At 39.6% G+C, this 27,302-nt stretch overlaps 2 protein-coding genes across 3 annotated transcripts in view; both read right to left on the reverse strand.

Annotated features, from left to right (window-relative positions):
- Positions 1-6,940: 6,940 nt before the first annotated feature.
- On the reverse strand, positions 6,941-21,052 carry LOC137298368 (glycogenin-1-like). Of its 2 annotated transcripts, none has more exons than XM_067830591.1 (8): positions 20,981-21,052; positions 17,582-17,728; positions 16,118-16,271; positions 15,311-15,473; positions 13,491-13,599; positions 12,768-12,951; positions 8,735-8,792; positions 6,941-7,540 (listed from the first exon to the last, which is right to left on the reverse strand). In XM_067830591.1, exons 1-8 carry the CDS (start codon positions 21,034-21,036, stop codon positions 7,377-7,379), a joined length of 1,035 nt encoding a protein of 344 aa, XP_067686692.1. In that variant the 5' UTR covers positions 21,037-21,052; the 3' UTR covers positions 6,941-7,376. The 2 variants fall into 2 exon arrangements, with proteins under 2 accessions (XP_067686692.1, XP_067686690.1); XM_067830589.1 differs by lacking the exon at positions 20,981-21,052 and adding an exon at positions 18,633-18,760.
- Positions 21,053-22,248: 1,196 nt separating this feature from the next.
- Positions 22,249-27,302, reverse strand: part of LOC137298085 (centrosomal protein of 70 kDa-like) — a 29,434-nt gene continuing 24,380 nt past the window's right edge. Inside the window, exons 17-19 of the mRNA XM_067830159.1 lie at positions 26,991-27,105; positions 25,979-26,058; positions 22,249-24,959 (exon numbers count right to left, since the gene is read on the reverse strand). Coding sequence (XP_067686260.1) covers positions 24,898-24,959; positions 25,979-26,058; positions 26,991-27,105 — 257 coding nt within the window. The 3' untranslated portion in view covers positions 22,249-24,897. The remainder of the gene's footprint in view (positions 24,960-25,978; positions 26,059-26,990; positions 27,106-27,302) is intronic.

Below are 27,302 nucleotides of genomic sequence, written 5' to 3' on the forward strand. Positions count from 1 at the left end.
TACATCCTCACACAGTTACAGACACCCTCACACTGGTACAGACACCCTTACACTGGTACAAACACCCTCACACTGGTACAAACACCCTCACATGGGTACATACAAGCTTACACAGGTACAGACACCCTAACACATGTACATACATCCTCACACAGTTACAGACACCCTCACACTGGTACAGACACCCTTACACTGGTACAAACACCCTCACACTGGTAGAAACACCCTCACATGGGTACATACAAGCCTACACAGGTACAGACACCCTAACACATGTACATACATCCTCACACAGGTACAGACACCCTCACACTGGTACAGACACCCTTACACTGGTACAAACACCCTCACACTGGTAGAAACACCCTCACATGGGTACATACAAGCTTACACAGGTACAGACACCCTAACACATGTACATACATCCTCACACAGTTACAGACACCCTCACACTGGTACAGACACCCTCACACTGGTACAAACACCCTCACACTGGTAGAAACACCCTCACATGGGTACATACAAGCTTACACAGGTACAGACACCCTAACACATGTACATACATCCTCACACAGTTACAGGCACCCTCACACTGGTACAGACACCCTCACACTGGTACAGACACCCTTACACTGGTACAAACACCCTCACACTGGTACAAACACCCTCACATGGGTACATACAAGCTTACACAGGTACAGACACCCTAACACATGTACATACATCCTCACACAGTTACAGACACCCTCACACTGGTACAGACACCCTCACACTGGTACAAACACCCTCACACTGGTAGAAACACCCTCACATGGGTACATACAAGCTTACACAGGTACAGACACCCTAACACATGTACATACATCCTCACACAGTTACAGACACCCTCACACTGGTACAGACACCCTCACACTGGTACAAACACCCTCACACTGGTAGAAACACCCTCACATGGGTACATACAAGCTTACACAGGTACAGACACCCTAACACATGTACATACATCCTCACACAGTTACAGACACCCTCACACTGGTACAGACACCCTTACACTGGTACAAACACCCTCACACTGGTAGAAACACCCTCACATGGGTACATACAAGCTTACACAGGTACAGACACCCTAACACATGTACATACATCCTCACACAGTTACAGACACCCTCACACTGGTACAGACACCCTCACACTGGTACAAACACCCTCACACTGGTAGAAACACCCTCACATGGGTACATACAAGCTTACACAGGTACAGACACCCTAACACATGTACATACATCCTCACACAGTTACAGACACCCTCACACTGGTACAGACACCCTTACACTGGTACAAACACCCTCACACTGGTACAAACACCCTCACATTGGTACATACAAGCTTACACAGGTACAGACACCCTAACACATGTACATACATCCTCACACAGTTACAAACACCCTCACACTGGTACAGACACCCTCACACTGGTACAAACACCCTCACACTGGTAGAAACACCCTCACATGGGTACATACAAGCTTACACAGGTACAGACACCCTAACACATGTACATACATCCTCACACAGTTACAGACACCCTCACACTGGTACAGACACCCTTACACTGGTACAAACACCCTCACACTGGTACAAACACCCTCACATGGGTACATACAAGCTTACACAGGTACAGACACCCTAACACATGTACATACATCCTCACACAGTTACAGACACCCTCACACAGGTCAGACACCCTTACACTGGTACAAACACCCTCACACTGGTAGAAACACCCTCACATGGGTACATACAAGCTTACACAGGTACAGACACCCTAACACATGTACATACATCCTCACACAGTTACAGACACCCTCACACTGGTACAGACACCCTTACACTGGTACAAACACCCTCACACTGGTAGAAACAACCTCACATGGGTACATACAAGCTTACACAGGTACAGACACCCTAACACATGTACATACATCCTCACACAGTTACAAACACCCTCACACTGGTACAGACACCCTCACACTGGTACAAACACCCTCACACTGGTAGAATCACCCTCACATGGGTACATACAAGCTTACACAGGTACAGACACCCTAACACATGTACATACATCCTCACACAGTTACAAACACCCTCACACTGGTACAGACACCCTTACACTGGTACAAACACCCTCACACTGGTAGAAACACCCTCACATGGGTACATACAAGCTTACACAGGTACAGACACCCTAACACATGTACATACATCCTCACACAGTTACAGACACCCTCACACTGGTACAAACACCCTCACACTGGTAGAAACACCCTCACATGGGTACATACAAGCTTACACAGGTACAGACACCCTAACACATGTACATACATCCTCACACAGTTACAAACACCCTCACACTGGTACAGACACCCTCACACTGGTACAAACACCCTCACACTGGTAGAAACACCCTCACATGGGTACATACAAGCTTACACAGGTACAGACATCCTAACACATGTACATACATCCTCACACAGTTACAGACACCCTCACACTGGTACAGACACCCTTACACTGGTACAAACACCCTCACACTGGTACAAACACCCTCACATGGGTACATACAAGCTTACACAGGTACAGACACCCTAACACATGTACATACATCCTCACACAGTTACAGACACCCTCACACTGGTACAGACACCCTTACACTGGTACAAACACCCTCACACTGGTAGAAACACCCTCACATAGGTACATACAAGCTTACACAGGTACAGACACCCTAACACATGTACAGAAGCTCTCCTTGGGAATGACATATGCACAAATGATCATTGCAGATCCAAACATGAAATGTACATGCACCAGATAATCAGATCAATTATCAAATGTCACATTTGTGTTATTCGTCGCTGTGGAACTCATCGAAAACAACACCACGAAACGGAAGAAAAACTGCGAGTGTTACAGATCATTTGTACGATATTCATTGTTTGCGTGACTGCATGTCATACGCAGATCTCCCTTCTTCAAGACACCTGTATTTACTCGGGACTGGGTGCATGTTAACAGGACAGATTGTTTGCTGATAGTGCAAATGATAAAGACACGCATATGGTATATGAATATTGTGCTATATGAATGTGAATAATTGACATGATAAAGACAAGCATAATGGTATATGAGTATTGTGCTATCTGAATGTGAATAAATGACACGCTGTTAGAGAAAAAGTAAGTGCACGAATCTTAACACTTGAAGGCATTTTTAACACTGGTAGGAAGAATTGTACACACGACAGTTTAGAGTTCAAATTGTAATGTTTTTCAAATACGCATTAATTTCACGATTTCACAATTTACTGTTATCAGTGTGAAGACACAACAACGACTGTTAGTTTAAATGTAAGCTGTTATATTGAAACGTGGTATATCGTGTGTGTACGTGTGTGAATACGTGCGCACGCATGTGTGTATTCTGCACAAAATAGTGTTCCAGCTATATGAAGGCGGTTATTGCTTCATGGCCTGTCGAAACAACACAATCAGTAGTTGGACGCTCAGGACGTTGATGAATTGATTGTCTGGTTCAAACTCAAATATCTGCAAATATAAAACTGGAATATTGCAGAGCGTGGCGTGAAACACAAATCGCAATCAGCATCATAGCCTTGTCTGAGTACCTGATCTGTTTTGACAGCATGTCATTGTTGAAGGACGGTTGGGTAGCCTAGAAGTTAAAGTGTTCGCTCGTCTCGTCGAAGACCCGGGTTCGATTTCTCACATGGGTGCAATGTGTGAAGCCCATTTGTGGTGTCCCCAGCCCTGTTATTGCTGGAATATTGCTAAAAGCGGCGTAAAACAAAACTCACTCACTCAGTATCATTGTTGACACCTTCGTACACAGATATTACTTTAAAAGAAAATAATAGCTTCTCCTCTGTAATGATATGTATATAAAATGAAAATTATACTGTAAAATCCATACATCCATATTACAATTCCCACTGCCTTGTCAATCGACATAAAAAAACGACAACCCGAGGTGGAAGCGTATCCTGTCCGATCGGTTGCACCTGTCACAAACACACGCAAAGTCAACTCAGTTCTAACCCTTAATGATCGCACGTGGCAATATCGCACGTCAAAATAGGGAATTCTTTCGGACACCAATGTTGTCTCTGATGTGTAAATTTAATCTACCTACATGAATACCACAAAACCCTGTGAAAACGTTGGTGTATAGTTGGACACACAGGTAACGCTGGCCATTAGGCAGACGGGTGGAGTCACCTCTCTTGTAACACATGGAATTTCCTCGCTCCCCACGCTATCAACTCCCATGTTGGGCTAAAACTGTAACAAAGCGTGGACTCAACAACATATTCACTGTAAGTGCATTGCATCGGTAATTGATCATATATGCGCAGAAGCACGTACATGAATCCTTCTTGGTTACACGTCGTCAAACTACTGCATAATACAAGGGAACACTCTCCATATAGACATGTGCAATGGTAAACGGCAATAACACAAATTGAACTCTTTATGGCCTCTTTATATGATTTACAAATTGAATAAATTTGTCAAATTGTCGGTTACCTTATTGCTGTGCCAAACCCGTATGTGATTTGTTTTAGTCAGAGCGAGTTAATCATGAATATGTACTTAAAACAGATGAGGACTACAGCAAGGGTTTCACATTATCAAGCAGTAAGTCTGAAGCATCTGTCTACTCGTGTGAGGGTGCATTTTGAATTTATTAATGGCTACTAAAACGTAATTGTAGATATGAATGTCAGTAACTGTAGTTTTCTTTGGCGTGATGGATGCTGTCAATAACTCTGAATTGTAAATAATGCTTAAATGCGTGAAGAATTTGAAAATAAAAAACAACCATTGTATTTATGAGTGAGTGGATTTTACTCCGCATTCAGCAATATTCCAGGTATATGGTAAATAATAAATTCCGACGCTTTTTTTGTATCAATTCCGGGAAACAATTATTAATATATTTAATCAAGACTGGCTGTCGGTTTTAGATAATAGCTCACGCTATGATTCCTATAGAATGTTTAAAACCCTACGCCAACCCGAAAAGTACCTATCACATTTAACATAACAAAAGTTGAGAAATTCGTTAAAACGATCTAAATTAGGACTACCAAACTTAATGATTAATGAAGGAAGACGCGTGCCCATGGACAGAGCTAAAAGAATTTGCTCTTTATGTAAATTGTTTATTGAAAACGAAATTAATTTGTCTTTATTTTTCGGTCCATCATACACAGATTTACTTAAATAATTTATTCCTGAATGTTACCTCTCTAAACCACCTACTGTAGCATTTAAGCAAATCCTATCTAACTGCATCAAACTTGAAACTATCACAATACATCCACAGTGCAATGTCTAAAAGGGATATTCTGTTAACATCACCTGGATATTCAAGCTGTATTTGATTGTATACTGCACGTAACTCCAATGTATATGGGCCGGAAGCCAGAAATACAATAAATATCTTTGACTTTGACCAGATAATCCAGTGATCAAGAGCATGAGCATCGATCTAAGCAGTTGGGATACGGTAACGTGTTTGTGACTTTTGTACATGCATAAACATTTTTTAGCTATATTTCTTTCTTATCTGAGTACAGCCTTTCTTACCCGTTTAACAGGTCGACATATTTTTACATTATATAGCCAGTCAAATTACAGTCATTGTGAAATGTGAATATTGTGAATAGATTTTGGCAAGACGACCAAAATAAACAAAAGCATGTTTCAAAATGCTCGTAATGTTTCACTAAAGGAGCGTACGGACCCATCTAAAATAACAGTTTCATCAAAGGCAAACTGAGTTAGTCGGGATTCTAAATCAGTCATCGTTATTCCCTTATCCTTTTGTTTTGTCGAAGTCGATAAGTGTCAAACTCATCATGGCTAATTCATGCATTGTGTATAATTAATAATCAGTATTGTACATTCTGCAAAGTATCTGCCTTTCATAAATAACCTTTGATCCGTTCTTATTACATTGGGATGTATGTTTTAATACGTGCTGATATCACGGCGGAGGCTAGTTAATAGTGAAATGGATATGAAATGTTTCACACAGGTATATATGTCCTCTGGATGCATGTTTTTGAAACCTTGTTTTTGACTTAGACGTAGCTCATCCTTCCTATATACTCCGTTTTCATTTATTTATTTATTTATTTATTTATTTATTTATTTATTTATTTATTTATTTATTTATTTATTTATTTATTTATTTATTTATTTATTTATTTATTTATTTATTTATTTATTTTTTTTTTTTTTTCAATGCTGATAATGTAGATATTCCACTATTTTTCAAAAGAATTCTTGATCGACATCTTTGACATGGTTACCGGTATAAAACGTTTCAAAATAGGTCTTTGCATAGTTGATAATAACGTTGTTTCGCTTATTTGTCCACCATCAGTTTCTAACTTAGTTACGGCTTTGTTTTAGAAATTCTGTTTTTCCAGTGATAAGAAGAATTTTGTTGTTTTTTTCTCTCCTTTTTCAAACCATTCAGGGTTAGAAAAGATTCCAATATGGCGTTACACGTCGACTCACTCACTAACTCTTTAGCCAGTCAAAAAGGACCCTTTACAAAAAACAGTTCAAGTCAGCTTCAGGTATAGACAATCTTCAGTTTCAGGTGTAGACGATCTCTTATTCTCTCAACAATGTAAAGGCAAGTGACCTATTTCACCTCATCTGTTCTTGAGATTTTGAGGTGAAGAAACACGAACATGAAGAAACAAGTGGGAAAACAAAATGTATGTCTTACATCCGTATCCAGATTATGTGTGATGAAGATTACAGGCGGTTCAAATTATAAAAGGGATTTGGATTTCCCAATCGTACATTCACCTTAAGCAATATGCACAGTTATCACCAAAACGTTCCTTGGGTCATCCGCAGTTTATTTGTGGAAACCGCAACATATTTATAATGAAATCAAAAATAACTTCCATCTGATATAGTATATGTGTCTATAACTTTTATAGACAATGATTATTAAAATAAAGAAATTGATCATCAATAAAGTTATCTCATCTTTGGTATAGACAATGCATCAAAACAGAAATTCTAAAAAACGGAAAATAGCGATTGCAATTTATGAATCGATCACTGGAAATAATCAGAATGGCAAGTATGTTCTGCACTGCCTTTATCAAATGCTACTCTCACAATCTAAAGTTCATATAAAGTCTGTCTTCAGGACGTTTTCAGTTGAAACTTGTGTCATGTCTTGCAATGCTAAATCATAATTCTGCCCAGCTCAGAGATGTTGAACATGAACAATGTATACGAAATCAAAAACAAATTTATTAGGGACTATCCTCTGACATCGAAAGTGCCTTGGTCCCAGAGGAAGAAGTCTAACTGGGTACAATACTGGTTGTTGATCGCCTTGCCCTGAACATTGAGGAACTTGGGATAGGATTTGTCGTTCAATGCGAAGAAGTTCGCTTGTACATGAAGTCCAGTGTAAGGGTCACCTACGAAAATAACATAAATGACATTAATGAATGAAAGACTTCGGACATAGGCTATTGCACCATTCGATGAAAATATATTTACCTTAGACGTACAAGACATAAGTTGTGCGTTATGAAGCCCACGCTTACTGGTAAATAAGTTCAATCAAGACTGCATAATCAGGCTGACCTTCCCCAGCGTATGGTGTCTAAAGGCAATCGATACAGTTATAACATGTCAGTACAACGAATAACTTATATAATCATTACAAATAGCATATCAATACAATCAATGACGTAAAGCGATCGACAACCACGGTGATAGGGTATTGTAGTAACAGGGGTAATGGCATAAATTCAATATCCGGATTCGGGTAGAATGTGTCTGGCAGGAGAACGTCACGTCAAACCAGTAGTGCCGTTTTTGTAATACCCTGTTCTTTAATATCAGTTTCATATAAGGAAATGATATGTCGTAGAATACACACATTTAACATTCAGCACGAACGCAATTCTAGTAGAGAGAGAAATGCCATTAAAAGTGATCACATATAGGTGTAAATAAGCGTTACGATGCATGATGCATGATGCATGATGCATGATGCATGATGCATTAACGTCAAAGTAATTTGATTGTAATAACTACTTCAGCATAATGTCTTATGAGGGTTAGTGACCAAGGTTCATCCCAAGCGCTGCTTAACTTCAACCCAATTCTTACAACGTGTACATAACGACACACTTTTTCAGCATACTAGGATCTTATTATTGTCCGTCTTGGTCATGCAGAGTTTGTGTCAAAAAGGAAACTCCATAAACATAAACTGGTCATGTTTCATGTTCTTTTGGGGGTTTTTAATTAATGATTTTTAAACTTAATGCACTTTGTGTCCTGTAGAAGAAGGAGGTTATATGGGATACGCCAAGGCGTCGTTCCAGCAGTGAGCCTCTTAACGTTAAAACTTCCCACCCACTACGACTACCACCGTTCCCTGAAAACAATCGGTCAGACCCAAAATACGATTCAAATACCCGCTCCATTAAGTAGCCATTTTGCTATTCTACCCCCGAATCCATATGTCTGTTTCTGTTTTGTGGTTTAAAGGTTTTTTACACGAAGGAAAGGAGCGATTAAGGCATCGAATTCTGTATACTGACAAAAACAAAATTGTTCATATTTAATATGACCAAACCCGTATTGTCGGACACACCTACCTAAAAATATCCGAGGTCCATCCTGAACAATCGCCATGTTGTGACTTCTGAGAACCTTCTGAAAAATGTGTAACGTATACAGTGAACATAAATAATAGGTTCCTTCCATAATTATTCTTAAGCTGATGTCAACCGAAGGTTGTAATGGTAAGACTATGGCTAGCTCATACATAGCAGTGAATAGAGGGGAGTTTCAAAGTTTACCAACTCGGAAAACTTGAAAAAAAATCAAAAACGTTATTTCGGTAAACATGGTTTTTACACGGCTCCATGCAATATCTCGGCTGGGGAGAGTGGAAATGGGCTGCACACATTGTACCCATCGAACTCCACTTAAGCTGATGTCAACTGAAGGTGGTAATAGTAAGACTATTGCCACCATATACATAGCGGTGAATGGTAGATATTTACAACCCGGAAAACGTTAGCAAAAAAACGTCAAACCGCTATTTGAGTGAGTGAGTGTGTGTGTGAGGAGTGAGTGAGTGAGTATGGTTTCACGCAGTAATTAGTAATATCGCTGTGTGTGTGTGTGGGTGTTGGTGGTGAAGGAAAGGGGGATTGGGGGCGGGGGTAACTACAAATGTATTACACACTTTGTACCGATCGAATCCGGGTCTTCCGTTTGATGCTAATAAGACATGACATGACGTCTAAGGGTTTTTGTTTATTTTGTTCAGAATACAACCACATGGTATCAAACCTGCTGAATCTAACCACAGTGGTTATCCCACCTCCCCACATGATAGGTAGGTCAAGAAGAATCTGTTGGTATGCCTTTTACCTCTACATCACAAGGGAACATTCTTTAATCGCTACATGATTATTTCTCGGGTCAGTGGGCAATCGATGTCATGGCGACGAGCCTTCACATAAATACCCGAACATGACGACACCTGACACGAAGAAAAGGGTGGGTCAACTTCCTGGATTCCAAAGTGTGGTGTTTAAATGCGGATCTGGAATACGGACGTAGACACCATTTGTCTCTTTTGTACATGAGTCATGGGTAACTGATCCTACCTATGGCATTAGCATCTTGTTAGAAGGCACTGACAGAATACGAATACATAGACATATCGATTACGTACGAACACCAGGTTTCACAACCTTTTGTAAACAGCATCTGGGAAAAGTCTATTGCGTGCTTTTGAATATAAAATTTTTGCATTACATACAAAACCATTCAAACGTGGAGAGCTGTTGTGTTATTGCGGCTGGGGAGAATATTGTTCATTGAACCTTCCTGTTACAGTTACATACTATCTGTGCTGGTTGTTCGGTTACAGAATATCGTATAAACTTTGCTGACAAAATATCATTGCACCTGAAGGTGTGTCGACCGAAATAGTTCTCACTTTATTTCATAACCTGAATGGTTGTTTATCTTACATCTTTCAATTTTCTAATTTAGACAGTCTCACTATTGATGGTCGTGAGGGTGGGGAAGGAAAGCAGAGGTCAACTTGACAATGTGATCTTGTATGTATGTACTTCAAGAGAGCCTTTCTGTGTATGGACGTAAAGCTGGGGTGAAGAAGCAGAGGTCAGCTTGACAATGTGACATTTTTTGCGTGTGTACCTAGAGATAGCCTCTTGGACGGGAGGGTTCGGCAGAGAAGCAGAGGTCAACTTGACAATGTGACATTTCTTGGGTGTGTACCTAGAGATAGCCTCTTGGACGGGAGGGTTCGGCAGAGAAGCAGAGGTCAACTTGACAATGTGACATTTCTTGGGTGTGTACCTAGAGATAGCCTCTTGGACGGGAGGGTTCGGCATAGAAGTAGAGGTCAACTTGACAATATGAAATCCTGTACATCCGAACTTCAAGAGAGCCTCTTGAACAGAAGAGTGGGGTAGTGAAACAGAGGTCAACTTAAGAATATGAAATCATTTACATCCGTGCTTCAAGAGAGCCTCTTGGACGTGAGGTTGGGTAAGGAAGCAGAGGTCAACTTGGCGAATAATAATTAGAAAAAAGGACAATTTTCAGTGTGAATTGTCCAAATCAAATAATCAGGCCGACAGATCATCTTGGGTCGGTTCCGAGGTTAGACGTAGTAAAAGAGCACTCTTCCGTGGGAACCTCAAAGGACATTATATACACACAGGTATACATCTATATGTTTGTCGTGATCTAATTACCTCTGCATTTATTATCTTCCAACATAGTCCGGCACAAATTACCCAACTGGTCTTACCAACTACATGTACTTGTTTCTGCTGTCTCTGATTTGTTTCTATGAAGTACATTTCTTTAATGTCACTTCTACGGTGAAATAGACCAAACCCCCACAGCAAGAGAGGACACCATCAAGATAGTGGGTTACTAATATTTGTTTTAACTCCCGTAGATGGCATATAGAGTTTCAGTTCCTAATCCTAATCGCATGGTATTATCCAAACTTCCAATATTGTCCAGCTGTCTGTTGTCTGTGAGGTGGAAGTGAAGCTGAAGATTATGTGACAATACCTTTAACTCACGGGCTAGAGTTAACCCATTGGACGCGGGTTAGCACTTAAGTTTGCTCAAGACTCTATCTTTGACAACACATACATATGTCAAGCGAGTGAGTTTAGTTGTACGCCGCTTTGGCAATATTCCAGCAATATCACGGCTGGGGACACCAGAAATGGGCTTCACACACTGTGCCCAGGTGGGGAATCAAACCCGGGTGTTCGACGTGACGAGCGAACGCCTTAACCACTAGGCTACCCAACATATACTGAGAGATTCTAAAGAGAATGTAAACTTAATGTACCTTCAAATATATCTTAGACTTAATATGAAGATTTTAATTTGGGTGTTCTACTTGTCTCTCGAGCTTTCTTGAGCTGAAACCTCACGCTCGTTACATCTCATTGCCACTCCAACCTGGCAAAACTAGACCTCCTTTATCTTGTAGAAACATCCCTCCTGCCGCGATTAAATCTGCAACAATACATTCCGACAGTATGGTGAAGCATGTAAAATAAATTGCTCTTATGTTCAACCACAGCCTTTGAATTCGGTTTTCGCGTCTCTGGTGGTCAAGGAGAACGTTCTAGCCTATAACGTTGTGTTGTTCCCGGCGTAACTGACACCATCAACGCTGCCACTGTATAATAGGGGCTGTCTCATAAACTGGATTTACATATAGCCATTTACTGAATAGACCCGACTCCTTATTACCTGAGTCTAGGGTTACCATGTTATTCTACCAGCATTAACGTAAGAACAAAAAAGGTAAGTGCCTGATGTGTGCGAAAGGTCAACACGAGGACAATGGAGATAAGAGGTTGATATATGGAATAAGTTAACATGTGGACAAATGTGACAAGTCTGTTCATACACATATTGTCTGTCAGATTGCACTTAGCTGTGCGTTGATATGATATAACACAGTTATGTATCCTGTGACTTTATCACATACTACATTAGCTTTAACTAATATTTATAAATAGTCAAACAAATTTAAACTCTGCTTGTATAATTATGCCATTCACGCTCTTATGTAAGAGCCACCAAAACAAAATGCGATACGCCATTGTTTGTACTGTGGGTCAAAGACCTAAATTAAACTGAAAACCATGATGTGAGACAGACTCGAACAGTCGCCAGGAATTAGTTGAAGTTGGACTTAGGACAGGGATGGTTCCATGTCGATCTGTGATTTCTTCCTCAAGGTGAGGTCTGACAGAAACAGGGATGGATTCCAGTCTCAGCGGAGCTTATTCCTAGCAGTTACTTACGTCATGGTGAGGTCATACTGGCGTCTGGGTGAAGTCCTGTGTTAGTGTTTGATTACTTACGTCATGGTGAGGTCACACTGGCGTCTGGGTGAGGTCCTGTGTTAGTGTTTGATTACTTACGTCATGGTGAGGTCATACTGGCGTCTGGGTGAAGTCCTGTGTTAGTGTTTGATTACTTACGTCATGGTGAGGTCATACTGGCATCTGGGTGAAGTCCTGTATTAGTGTTTGATTACTTACGTCAATCGGAGGTCTTGAAGGTCGTTTGGGCTGAGGTCTAACTTGGTTTGTGACTACTTACGTCAAGATGAGGTCTGATTGATGCCCTGAACACCCGCCACCATCGCTCATAGAAGGGTCTTGGAACAGGGATGAGGCCGAGTTCCCCAGCGTACATTTCGGTCTGTTCAGCCTCCAGGTTGAAGGATACCAGCCATGGTTTCATTTCAGTGTTGAAGCGCACAATCTTCACTCTGTGGCCGAACCTAAGCCAATCCAGTTCACATGTTATCACAATATTCTAGGCCAAAAAGGAGAGTTTGAGACAATTCGTTCTCAGTACGTTAACATACATTTAGCTTAAACAGTAGCGTGTACTCACAATGGTAAAGTTTCGTTTGGATGAACATTCGAGATAGAAGAATTCGTTTTATAAGTTTCCAGACGATGTATTAGATACTTCGCTATTCGACTGTTTCAATGAATAGGAGTTGAATTATTACAATCGGCGGTCTTTCTTCCCATCATCTAATAAAGCCGATGACAGTGCGGAGTGCTGGAGTTGAACCATTCAGTTTGAGAAACCCACACAATGTAGCAGCCATTTCTTCTATTTCCCCCTCACACTCACAACATGCCGACAGAGATATGCTACCTGGTTGTCTAATTTTTTCAAATGCATGCTACTGAAATAGACTATTGCACTTAATACACGCACACTAAGGATGTACCATACGCCTTTCGTTATTAGGTTCAGAGTATTACAGCCACACTTCGTAACAAATACAGAGTATTGTTCCGTTACCTGTTGTATGCGCCAACAGCTGTCTCCGGGGAATCGCCTGCAGTATTGTATATACAGGATAGTCGATGCCATGTCGAGAAATACATGTTCAACGTGCCTTGATCTGTATCTGAAAATAGTGGACATGTGGATCGTATGAATATATGATGATAATATTGAACACAGTGTGCGACATGGGTTTTTGTTTTGTTTTGTTTTTCTTGTTTTTATTATTTTTTTTATTTATCTATTTATTTATTTATTTTTATTTTTTTTATTTTATTTTTTTTGCTGTTTTTTTTTACAGTTTGAGATAGAAATGCAGCAGGGAGGGTTCGATGATCCTGGCACAGTCAGGCTGGTAAAACTCATCATCAGTTCAGGGCCCTCGCCCCCTCTACACGCAGCCCAGACAGCGAATGGGGCTTCTTCCAGGAAACATTTACCAAGTCGCTTTCCAGAGAATATGAAGGCTCCCCAACACTGCAGCCTTCTGCATTACCCAGATTGTCTTAAGGGTTGTGCTCCCGGTGGAAAACCCGGGCACTCTCCTGATCTGCGCCAGGCGGTACCAAACCAAGGGCATCGGGAGCAATGGGGAGACTGACGACAGTGTACTTGGGACAATAATATTTTATGGTAATTTACGCTTTTGTAATCTTTTGTTCAGTTTCTAACAATTTCGGGCTAACGAATTATTTTGTGTAGTGGTAACTTTCAAGCAAAATTTAGAAACTATTTCGAACACTGACTGCACATAATGAAACTGAATGTTTCTCATACAATACAAAATGTACATGTACGGCAACGGTACCAAGCTTCCGGGTATTATCTCACAGTCTCCAGGTTTCATTTCCTCCGGATATTATCTCATAAAAAAATTATTCATATCTACAAGGTATTAGCTTGTACGTTGACTCTCACATCCTCCAGCCATTGTATCATAATTTCCAGGTAGAATATTACAGCCTCCAGGCATTATAGCATAGCCTCCAGGATTTATATCATAGCCTCGAATCAGTGTCTCCATGTTATATATCCTTGTCTCTAAGTATAGTCTCATAGCAATCTAGGTGTTATCCACAACACCCCAGTATTATCTCACATCTTCATGGCATTATCCCATAGCATTATGGCAGTATTCTATAGCTTTGAAGTATTATCTAATAGATCTGCGGGTAGTACCCATGGCCTCTATGTATTATCTCATGCTCGCCAGGTAATATTTCATATCCCCCGGTTATATCCCAGAGCCTCGGGTATTATCGCATAGACTGCAGACATTATATCATTGACAACCAAACATTATCTCTAGGCTCCAAGGTGTTATCTAATGGCCTTGAGAAGTCCTTAACCAACATTTCACCCTCAAAAAATAACAATTTTAATGTAAACATATATTAAAAAAGCAGGATCATTTAGTTATTCATATGATCTTCACAAAATGTAAACAACTGCAGCGAATTAAATCCTTTTTCGTTTACGTACTTCTTTCTGCATGTTGGGTAACTAGGTTAGTGGGAATACGATACGTTCTCCACAACAGATTTGCAAGGAGATAGTTCAGCTAGATTCAAATTAGAATTCAGAGACTGACAGATAACGAGGGTCAAGAGCCAGATACTTGCGAAAGACGTATGCTGGTAGAAAGAAGTGGGGAAGGAAGATAATAATTTCGCAAAAAACATGTTTTATCCCGAGATGACTTAAGTACAAGGTGAAGGTCGCTATGTTTTATCAAATTTGGATCAGAACTACACCGAAACTTTCCAGAAAATGCCATGCCAGTTATCTGATTTGATTCGGCGTAAAACTGCAAGCAGAACAATGAAATCTTTTACCATCGAAGCTTTGTTCCTGCTTGGCCATGTTCCGAAGCGACTTAAATCTCTCAACGGACGGCTTGATGACCATGACTCCAGAATTGAAGTGGTCAGTCCAAGTACCTTCCGCCACGGCCGATAACTCAGGGTAGTGAAACAACTCGTCCACGTTACTCAGTACCTGAAGCAATTACACCTAAACTCTGATTGGGTTGACAGGTGTCATCGTATGCCAATTATGCAGATCAGTGCTCCTACTGTAGATCAAAGGATTGTCTGGACCAGACTGGATTATCTGCAGACCATACAGCTGAAATATTGCTGAAGCGTGAAGCGTGAAACATGCAAACATAACTACACTCGTCGTATATAGTTATTAATGAGCGGATTGTTTTTTTTTGCATTATTCAGCATCTTGTACTTACTACTTCACTCAGTTTAGAATTGAATTCTATGGGGAGTTTTGCGTTTATGGAAGTAAGACCGTTTACGTAGTTTACAACCTTTTACAACGCTATCTTAGAATGTCTGATTAGCTATATTTATTTTCATCCAAAAACCAATCCCTTCCACGATATATTTTTTTATTTTTATTTTATTTTTTTTTACTTAAACGATTACTTACATACAAAATGCGAAATTTTATTGCAATAAAATGCAAGGTTCTAATATGCATCGGAAAAATGATATTCATTTCACTAAGGTTGGCGTTTTCGAAAATATATTATGGTAGAATTCTTTATAAATCCTATCAGAATACACGATTCTATAACGCCATGAAAGCATTCGGCTTATTCCTCCCCGGGTCAACAGAATGTTACTCACCAAAGTATCAGAATGAAGGTAGACAATTGTGTCGTATTCTTCAAACGACCAAGCCCGGAATTTCCCGAAGAGTGGTGAAGGAGGCCGATCCCCTTTCTTTACTTTGATTGGTTTTATGTCAATGACCTTATGAAAACGGTCGCCAAGCATATCTCTGTGGACGGAGAAAAACAATATCACAATGACACGTTATGGACACATTGGTAGTTATAATGATTATAGTAACTTATGTTAAAACATATTACGTTGGAAATAAAGTCAATAATCAGAATCAGTTCGCGTTGATAGATCATTATAGAGTGAGTGAGTGAATGGGGGGTGGGGTGGAAATGGGCGGACGCTGTGTGAACGTATATATATCAGTGTGTGAGGGGTGGACTGTAACCCTGTTTTTTAACATTTTTTCATATATTGCAAGCTGCGGAGACTCCACGAGGAAGGAAATACCAAGGTGGTGACAGCCCAAGGGTATGGGCAAACCTGGAAAGGTAATAGGATTCGAGGTGAGGTTAGGTTTTACGTAGTACTCAAGAATAGTTCGTTCACATGACCACGTACGTGCATATGCATGTATGGCTGCTTGTACTAGCCCCGACTTGAGATGGTTTACAAAGTCCTAGCTCACTGAGATACCATGCCGTAGTTTGGCATATATACCCTACTCAGACACTTTATACTGATTTATACTGACTCCGATCCGAAAAGTCCTTTGTGTACCCATTAATGCCGAGCGTCAGGAAGGTACCAACAAGTACCATATTTTAACGTGGGTTTTTTCCTTCTTCTTCTTCTTCTTCTTCTTCTTCTTTTGGTATGACGCGGAACCCGCGACCTTCCTCTCCCCGGGCGGACGTCATACAGTCATATATGATTCAGATTTGACAAATTGACGCATATTTACACAACGGACTGCAACAATTGGGCAACTCAAGATCCGTTAAGTGAATTTAACAGGTAATGCCCCTAAAGCCGACTGAGACAGAACAGTGACACAACAGGAAACACTTACACAAGGCGATCTTAGCCTAAGGCCGCCTTAAGTCAGTGTTGGAGTATGGGAGTTGCGACCATCCAGAGCTAAGATCTTGTTGTGTAAGTGGGTTTTGGGTGCAGTTGTACAAAGATATCTTAGCGCTAAGCTGACCGTAACTCCCATAACTTAAAAAAAACTCAAGGTAGTCATAGTGCTAAGGGTTCTTTTCTTTAAAATGAATGAGTTGGACTTAAAATAGTTTGCACCTCCAAAGCTAATCAGAACAAGATCATCAGTTGCCCAAAACGTTCCTGCTAGTGAGTCCTGATATCCAGGCTGACTGTATGAACATTTAAATTGTGTTCTATATTGCAGAAATGTAATGAACCTCTAAAGCATAATACTTATAAAAAGCGTAGTATTAATTCATTTTGAACGGGGGTGCATATCACATTCATTATTTTACAAGAACTAATGTATTCTTACTTCACCTTATCAGCCAGGATACTGTGTCTGTCACCATGGCAACAATGCAGTGATTGGTCTGTGTGTTGTTTAAAGATTGCTGAAGCACCATGGCACCAATGGCTGTGAGGTCATCAACTACCATGGTAACGTAGGCATTCTTTGAAGTACAGCTGAAGGAAAGGTTTACAATGAGATCTCAGAACTCAACCATGACAAGTTAAAGAGAAATTGAAGTTCAGTGTTTGACGTATTCAGGACCTGGCTATTTTTACGTTCCCGTTCCGCCTCGCTTAGACCCGTGAAGATCCGAGTTAAAATTTTGGGCTTAAATTTTCGAAGCTCTCTTAGGGCTAAGATAGTCGTAAGTCAGTGTTAATGTGTGGCAGTTACGACTATCTTAGCGCCAAGAGAGCTTCGAAAATCTAGACCCTGGTCTTCAGTAACCCATGCTTGTCAGATCAGATGGTCAGGCTCGCTGACTTGACTGGCACATGTCATGTCATTGCAGTGCTCTTGATCACCGGATTTTCTGGTCCAGACGTGATAATTTACAGACCTCCGCCATAGAGCTGGATTATACTGGACAAAAATAGTTAGGGATACATGCATATTTTGAAATTTTGAATAATGGTCATATATTTATTGATACACTGATAAAATATCAATCATAAAAATACCAATATCCCTAATTTATTTTGTCCAATACATTGTTGAGAGCGGCGTTAAACCAACCATCCCACTTCGTTTTGAACCCAACAAAGCTTTTCAATGCCATTGAACTATATCTTCAAACGGAAAGGTCACATATTCCTGTTGTGAGATATGGTAGAGTTAAACTGCGGTTCCCAACTCATATGGGGAGCTAAATTAGAACTGGTACGCAAAAACATTGAAATCGTTAATAAATATATTTTATGCATTTTAAAACTTATTTACACACTATCAGAGGAATCATGTTACAAATACGAGGTCGACTTCTCAGTTAAACCAGGTCACTTGCCAGACAATCCATGACAACGTAAAGCGAGCCAGAATTTCCCATGACATTAAGTCCATAAAGTTAGTTTAACTTACCTCCTGGATTTGAGACAACAAATTTGATCTATGACAAGAATAAATGTAATGAAGAATAAATATCGGTTCTTTGACCTCATCATCTTGGAATATATGACTGAAGATACCAGAGTCAAGAGTTTGTGCGATACGTTCTGAAGACAAGAACAACGTTCTAGGAGTGTTATTAATGTATAATATGATATAATTGGTCGGCAGCTGATGCCCGGGTTAGAAATATTTGGTAATGAATCACTGACCGTGAATACATTATATTGCGATAGTTGGATGACCAATCACGTATTTTACGTCACATGTATTTGAGGATAATGTTTGTGATTTGTAGGACGGTTACACGTGATATAGTGACAATACTGTTCACCAAATAAATTCACTCACACATTGCCACAACAATTGACCTATATATTGTCAACATCATCCAAACATATATTGCCACATCCATTCGACGATCTGTCACAAGCACTGTTCACCCATGCATTGCCAAAACAATTAACCGATGTTACCAAAACCACTCAACGATGTATCGCCAGCACTGTTCACCGACATATTGCCAACATCGTTCATGAATATATTGCCAAAACCTTGTAACGATATATCTCCAGCACTGTATACAGACATACTGCCCGAGAAGTTCACCGCCATGATGCCAACATTTTTCACAGAGAGGTTGCTAAAATAATTCGATGATACACTGCCCACACTTCACACTGATATATTACCGAGATGATCAATGACATATTGTCTACAATTCCAAATCCTTCCATATACCGCCCGTACTTTCATTGGAAAACATTGCTCTATATCAAATACCTTTCAAAGCCAGCAGTAATAAGAAATACATATAACGGAAACGCACCTACTATAGACGTATATTTGTAGTACACTTATCATGTCGTTCCGATAGGTACTACCTTCATAACCTAGAAGACGGTTCAAGGTAAAACAATAGACCAGTGTTATCTGTGTGTCACGATCAACTTGTTCTGTGAGTAATAAATTAGGCCTTTTATCTCGTAGGTGGAACCTGCCGACTTCACCATTTGGAATGTTCCCACTGTCCGATTCACCAAAAAGAAGTCTTCGGAATGAAGGGTATCTTCCCAGGAACAAATCCAGTCACCGGTTAAGAAGAATCCAGTCTGCAAGAACAGACTACTTCCGTTCAACAAGAGGAATATATAATCGACACAATTTGCATGTCATTTCCGTCTAATTATACATGTTTAGTTTGAAACATGTATAGCTCTCACTCATACTAATGCTCTCTCATTTTGGATTAATCCTGCTCTCTATGTGATCCTAAAATTTAGATATGATCAGGGTTCCCTAACGTTACGCCCTATCGTACTATACTGTGTCATTAGCTTACGATTGACGTAGTGCTGCGTTTTGTGGATAGGGTCTCTGATCATATATCATCATCCGTCACTTAGATAAGAAGATAAACGACCAGTGTCGCAGTTTTCACGGTGACGGTGTCTCCGACACCACAAATCGACTCTCAGTCTATTCAGTGCTTGTTTTGTCCCTTTAACTTCCTTAGGCCAGGAAACAAAAACTATCCGTTAACAGCTGGGGTCGAACCAGCGATTATCCATTCCCAAGGTAGACACTCTATCCGCTAGACAACAGGCAGCAAGACATGTCATTGACTGGTTGCAAACAGGCAGCCAGACACATCATTGATCGGTTACGAATTCTTTTTGTGGGAGGAACACAATCTACATGGAATTAAACTAAATGATTAGTCTCTGAATATACAGTGTCATAGAGTTTTGATAGTAACAAATAAACCCATTTAAACTGAAAATGAGCCCCAGTAAGACACAAGATTCAATCAAAACTTGTTTGATTTAGGGCTTCAACATTGCAGCGAGGGCTGAGAAGTAGGGAACATAATGTGGTTAGGGTACTGTGAGACAGACTAAATCTGCATGAACAAACTGTATGGATTGACAAGTTTATTCCACAGATTTCTTGGATGAGCTACACTAACTGACCTGAATATACTCTGGTCATTCATTTCAGTAAAGCTCAACTTAGTCCACTAACACGCATATGGCCATAACCGCAGGTTATACAGACCACTGCACATCTCATACACCAACACATCCACACCAAACATTCTTGGCATATTTATAGTGTTGGCTGACGTGAGTAGGCCTTAATTAGATGCAACCCTGCCAATATTTTCATGAGTGCACTTGTACATTCTCAATTACACAACAGTCTTACGGTACCTGGGTCAGACAACACAGCCATGTCAAAACTGTAATCCTAACCCCAGACAATCAAAAGCTTTGATGCAATGGACAATGCTTAGATTACATTACTTATATAAAACTTACCTGTTACAGCAGGTGCAACAAAATGAGCACTCATGCATTTTAATATAACACAACATTCACCAAAGAATGAAGTGCACGCCTGATAAAAATGGATTTTGTAACTATCTACTTAAATGAAACATGAATATTATATAATATATTCAATACATGCTGACACAGGTGGGCCTGCATTGGCGGATGCATGGGGGTTGAGGGGTGGGGGATAGGGTGTCACGGGAAAATGTTAATGTTTTGCATTGGCAGAGTCTAGAGGGTTCAAGGGGTTTAACCTATGACCTGTAACTATTCTGTCAATAAATGTATTTGCGTTGCCAGTATACAGTGACAGCCTGGATGACTGTGATTTGACAGAGCAAGGAGGCAGTTGCAGAGGAGACTGCACATGAAGTATGATCCCCGAAAGTAATTCAATATCTTGTAAAAATCTTGTTCTCTGTGTAACGCTTATTGAATTCAGCTGCGTGCATGGAAGAATGTTGTGGCCTCCTTTGTAACATAAACACAATGAAACAGACTACAGAATAGGTATAGTCAGGTGTCTGAAACATTTCAAAACACAATATTTGCACCGTTGTATGATGAATGTTGGAGGCAGTACTGATATACAAATGTGAGCCCACTTACACGCAAGAGGTCGACATGCTTTACTGACATCTTCCAAGTGACGTGAGGGCATTTTGTCCTGGGTGTGGACAAGTTCAACAGTTGAGTGAGTGAGTGAGTGAGTTTAGTTTTACGCCGCACTCAGCAATATTACAGCTATATGGCGGCAGTCTGTAAATAATCGAGTCTGGACCAGACAATCCAGTGATCAACAACATGAGCATCGATCTGCGCAATTGGGAACCGATGACACGCGTCAACCAAGTCAGCGAGCTTGACCACCCGATCCCGTTAGTCGCCTCTTATGAGTCGCCTTCAACAGTTGAAAGATGAAGGTGAAGAATTGAATGCTCCACTGTGAGCAGACTCAAACCAAAGCAAGGCCAGACCATATTTCTTGTTTGATGGATTTTTGTCCTCGGAAAACCATAAGGAAAGAGGACAAAGTGTTATCAAATCACCAGTCAAAGTAATATTCCTTCAAAATATTAAAAGTATTTTACTTACAAGTTTACATTTTTGGCCAATAAAGACATTGGAATTTTACTGTTGAGCATGGAAAATTGCTTTTTTCCTTATTCTTGAACAAATAGGACCAGTGGATTCGTAACAAGAAATAAAATTGGTCATGCCTAAACCAGAACGAAAAAATAAAGAACATCTTAAACTTAAATCAGTTTAATAGTACAGAGTAAAATATAGTGTATATTGTTTGACATCTTGACAGATTCACTATGTGCATTTTGTGAGAAAATCTGACTTACTGAACTACATACTTGTTGTTTCATAAACTGTGGCTAAGAAAAGAAAAGTCAGCAAAAAACTGTCATCAACTGATGTGAAAATCAAAGAAACAATATAAGGAATATTTGAGTAATATCAGATCATATTTGCTGTCTGAAGATTCAGCATGGTACACTGTTTTGTCATTTCATATTTTTGGAGATGTGCATACAGTGTAACTAAAAAACATTCATATGGAACCATTAACTGATCATAGTTAAAGAAAGGTTATGACCATGCAAACATCGAACTTGACATGACACATACTTTTTACCAAAGAATCATCTCTGTCTTCCCTTGCTGTAAATCTAAATCAAATAGTAAAAACTGACAAAGTATACTGAAACTAAGTTCAGATATTACACATTATGCTTTACTTCATAAAGCTACAACTTTGGACCTATTTTAGGCTGTCAATGTATGTTTTTCTGCTTGCCCAAACTTTCAAATGCCGTGAAATACCTTCCCTCCACCAAGATCTGAATGCTCTACTATGATAGTTAGCTCGACCTTTTGTCATCTATATTTTTTAAAGACTGTTTCCAAAACATAGCACCTTGATCTACATCATATACTAAGTAAAAGAACAATTAGCAGCTGATCTGAACACTCAATAAAATATGCCAGACAACTGGTGAAAATACGTTTTGTAACCCTCTACATATTCTTTATATACCCTCTTCTGATTAAGTTGGGATATGAGTCACAAACAAAAACATCGAGATGGCATAATTTAGTTTAATGTTATTAAGTTGTCATGCAGACATACCTTTTGCTATAAGACTGTCAAAACCTCACAATAATTAGACAAACACATTTTTATCACAATTTTCCCCTTTGGGCACTGAGGTAAGGTTCCTGAATCGGTCACTATAAGCACCTTGATAAGATGAAACTACACAAAACATATATCAAACATAAAAGTAACAAGTCTAAATACAAACAATAATTTAATAAGTGAAATATGTACAAAAAGAGAACATAAACTCTACACTTGAATATACCAACAGAATACAACTACAAATGATACATACATGATACATATGCAGATGAACCTTGTTGTTGACTGTTTCTTTAACATATCTCTCAGTGATTTTTTACCCCATGGTCTATAAATTTTCAAACATGGAACCCTCAATCCAGTGATTGACATGATAAGCATCGATCTAAGCCAATGGGATTTCATAACATGCATTGATCAATTTATCACCCCATAACTTAACAATGACATTGTCTCATTTTGTTAACCATGAGTGGAATTCATAGTACATATGAATTGTGTCAGGTTCAGCTGCACAGTATGTGAACAAAAAATCTTCACACAAACATATATGTACTTTATCATTTAAGAAATATATTGTGAAAGTGCTGCCTTTGGGTATTGTGTTCTCACTGGCCATCATCCACAAACAATTCTGATAGGGAAGAAATGACTCATTGTAATGTCAACAAATGATATTTGTCTATGAGAAAATACAAGATACTTTATATCTTGTTTCAACAAAAATCTGAAAACAAAATAGTATTAGAAAGCAAATACATGATGCTGTTACTCATAAAACTAGCTTAATGAAGCTATTGAATATTTTCCTAACTCCTGACTTAACTGGAGATTAAAATTATTCAAAACTACGCCTTGAGCATGCTGCAAGATTGGAAGTGAGCGCATTATAAATATGCATTACTAAATAGTATACTTTCAATCTCAGATCTGATGTACTGTATCTATGTTGAAATATATTTACCACAATACACATAGTGTCATGAGGCATGTATCCTATCCTGCATAAATGTTTTGTGACTGTCTTTACTGTTTGATGTGTATCACCTACTGAACTGGATTAACCATCGACATTCATTCACTGCATACTGTCGTCCTGAGTATTGGCACATTCGGGTTTCAGGAAATAATGCCACTTGTTCACAAATAGCATTGACAAATGTGTCACTCGGTGAAGTCATGGCTGGAGAGAACAAAAGAATACTGATTTTTTATAACTTATATTGTATTTACCAGAACACTAGAAATGTTCTGTATTCTGCAATCAGTATTATGTGTGACATTTTCAACAGACCCTGTAATAACGCCACTGTACATATCTCTGTTGAGTTATGACAATACTCTAGACCTATTTGCTAGTAAAGCTTTCTTAAAATGACACTTGAAAAACCATTCACTCCAGCTGAAGGGTTCTTTCATTACAAGCTCTGACACTGCCGATACTCAACTTGCTTTATGCTCATGAATACTTTTCCTGTGAAATAGATCATTTAAATATAATGTCAAGGCCATTTTATGATTGTAAGTTCATGAAAGAGGTAAGATGTCAGAGAAGCTGCATCAGCAAGCAGGTTTAAGGATTTGTCATTACAAAATAAGAGAGACGGTACACTGGAAAATAATTACTAAATCTCAACAGAAAGAATTGAGTTTGACTACAATGGAAGCTTTGTAAATTTTTGATAAATGAGACGTCCACAGTCCACGTTTCGTACATAGAATGTGGAACTTGTGGCTGATGCCTCTGGGATCAGTGAGATAACATCTTGAGTGCTCGGACTGCAGGGACGATTTGATCCAACCTCTCGATACCTGAATCAGACAAAATTTCCATACAGATGACAGAGAATGTAACTTTACTAATGAAAATAGGTGTCATTGTTTCTGTATCACATTCGTTTATGTGCATGAGGATACTTGTCAAAAGCGATCCACTGGTGTTGTTTTCACCTGGAGTGAGTGAGTTTATTTCTATGCTGCTTCCAAATTCCCACATCACATCAGGGACAACAAGAATTAGCTTTACACATTTACAATTTGGATAATCCGAACAAACTTGACAATCAGTATGCTATTTGTCCACCCCATTTTCATCGATCTTCAAGAAGAATCAGTGTTCAATCAGTGTAAAAATTTCAGTTTATCTCGGAAAAATATTTTCCTACATTTTCTCAGATTTGTGTAAAACTTTACCTTAAGTCAAAACTCAGACTTAAGTTTGTTTCAAGAAACTGGGGCAAGATTATGAAATATCTATCACTCCCTGCTTGATGAGACACATGCTTCACAAATCCTGCAAGCAGTGGAAATGATGTTTACAAACCAGACATCAATTTCCTAAAGTGTCTTTTTAGTGCACTATGCATACACATATTAGGCCCGCCAAAACATAACTCTGAAGTCTTTGAATGTCATTTAGAAGTGAAAATACATAAGAATGAAGATTTTTATGGATATCAACTTCTTTATGAGAGAACACAACGTTTCGGAGTTAATGCTTACCTGATGAAGGAGTAAGCATTAACTCCGAAACGTTGTGTTCTCTCATAAAGAAGTTGATATCCATAAAAATCTTCATTCTTACATAACTCTGAAATTCAAAAATTACTCAACAAGGATGAAAACTTGACGTCCATTGTCAGTTACCTCCCTTGCCCCAAGAACATGTTTCACTTGGAACACCACTCACTGTAGACATCAAGAGCATGGTGCTGAAACCTTCACATATTACAAATCATGGCCACAGGGTCAAGTAACATTGTCCATATGGATCTTTATCTAGGAAGCTCTCAATGAATATTGATGAGAGGAACAGATATTAACATATTTACCTAATATTTGGAGCAGTTTCTTGGTGAGTTCCTGAAATGGTGGGAAGAACGTCCTGTGTTCGTCTAGACGTCTTATAACTCTGTGAATGGATACATCAGGCAATGTGAGCAAACAAACTGAAGTGACACCAGCTCCTATTCCGTAGTCTTTAATTTAATGTAATGTTTAGCATTCGGCACTCAGAATTTGCTACCTCATGATCATGACTCACAAAATACTATTACTTAGAACAAGCTAGACAATACTTGCTTCTTTATTTTCCTTCCAGTTAATCTGTCACGTCATGGTTTATAATCACACTCACTGCTAGGTGTTTGATATTACGCACTTAGAGATGTCCTATATATAACTGTCAATGTACCATATTGACATGACAATGCACATTACACAACAAGCAAACTTTTTACCCCTGCTGTTATCAACAACACTGACAGAGCAGATCAGTGAGTCAGGTTGGATGGTTGTCATATAGCAGGAAGAGGGAGAGCGTGAGTTTAGTTTTATGCTGCACTCAGCAATATTCCCGCTGTATGGCAGCGGTCTGTAAATATTCAAGTCTGGACTAGACAATACAGTGATCAACAGCATCAGCATCAATCTGCACAACTGGGAACTGATGACATGTGTCAACCAAGTCAGCAAGCCTGACCACCCAATCCCATTAGTCACCTCTTCCAACAAGCATAGCCGCATTTTACGGCAATCATGGGATGTTGAAGGACTATTCTACCCCAGAATTTCAATGGGTCTGTAGCAAGGAGAAGTGAAGCAGGTACTACATAGAGGATATTACATAAGTGCCCATGTCATGCTTTGTCTCAGGCACGTCACGGGTGGGCGTTTTCCAAGCGAGAGCAAGGGACACCAGAAATGGGCTGCACACATTGTGCCCATGTGGGAATCCAAACCCAGGCCCTCCACATGATGGGCAAACACTTTAACTTCTATGCTACCCACTCTGAAATACAGCAGAAAGCAGTGTGAGGCTCAGTGAGCCATAGGTCTCCTCACCCGTCAAGGTCATCCGTCTGCAGCAGTTGTTTGAGCTGTTTGGCAGTGGTGGAGTTGTGTGCCTGACACAGCCTCCCTACAGAATCCACTACAGCTGACGATTTACTGTCATCACCTTCAACACAACAACACGTACACTGAACAGGCATCGTAAGAATGGTATAATGCAGTTCTAAACAACAGGGATGCAATGATTCACCCAGACCTCGATTTGATTTGATTTCCAATACTGGACCCTCGATTCGATCATTTCAATTCAGTTCGTCAGACAAGTATAACATCAGATTTCATGTACACTAGTTTCAGTTTAAA

Source organism: Haliotis asinina, chromosome 10 (genome assembly GCF_037392515.1).
Source record: "Haliotis asinina isolate JCU_RB_2024 chromosome 10, JCU_Hal_asi_v2, whole genome shotgun sequence".
Taxonomy (NCBI): Eukaryota; Metazoa; Mollusca; class Gastropoda; order Lepetellida; family Haliotidae; genus Haliotis; species Haliotis asinina.

Excerpts from the sequence above, each read along its gene's own strand:
- LOC137298368 (XM_067830589.1), bottom strand. The coding sequence starts at position 18,715 with ATGATGAGGTCAAAGAACCGATATTTATTCTTCATTACATTTATTCTT. Across the intron at positions 17,729-18,632 it reads TGTTGTCTCAAATCCAGGAG|CTGTACTTCAAAGAATGCCT; the intron begins GTAAGTTAAACT and ends CCTTTCCTTCAG. Across the intron at positions 15,474-16,117 it reads ACCTTCATTCTGATACTTTG|GTACTGAGTAACGTGGACGA; the intron begins GTGAGTAACATT and ends TAATTGCTTCAG.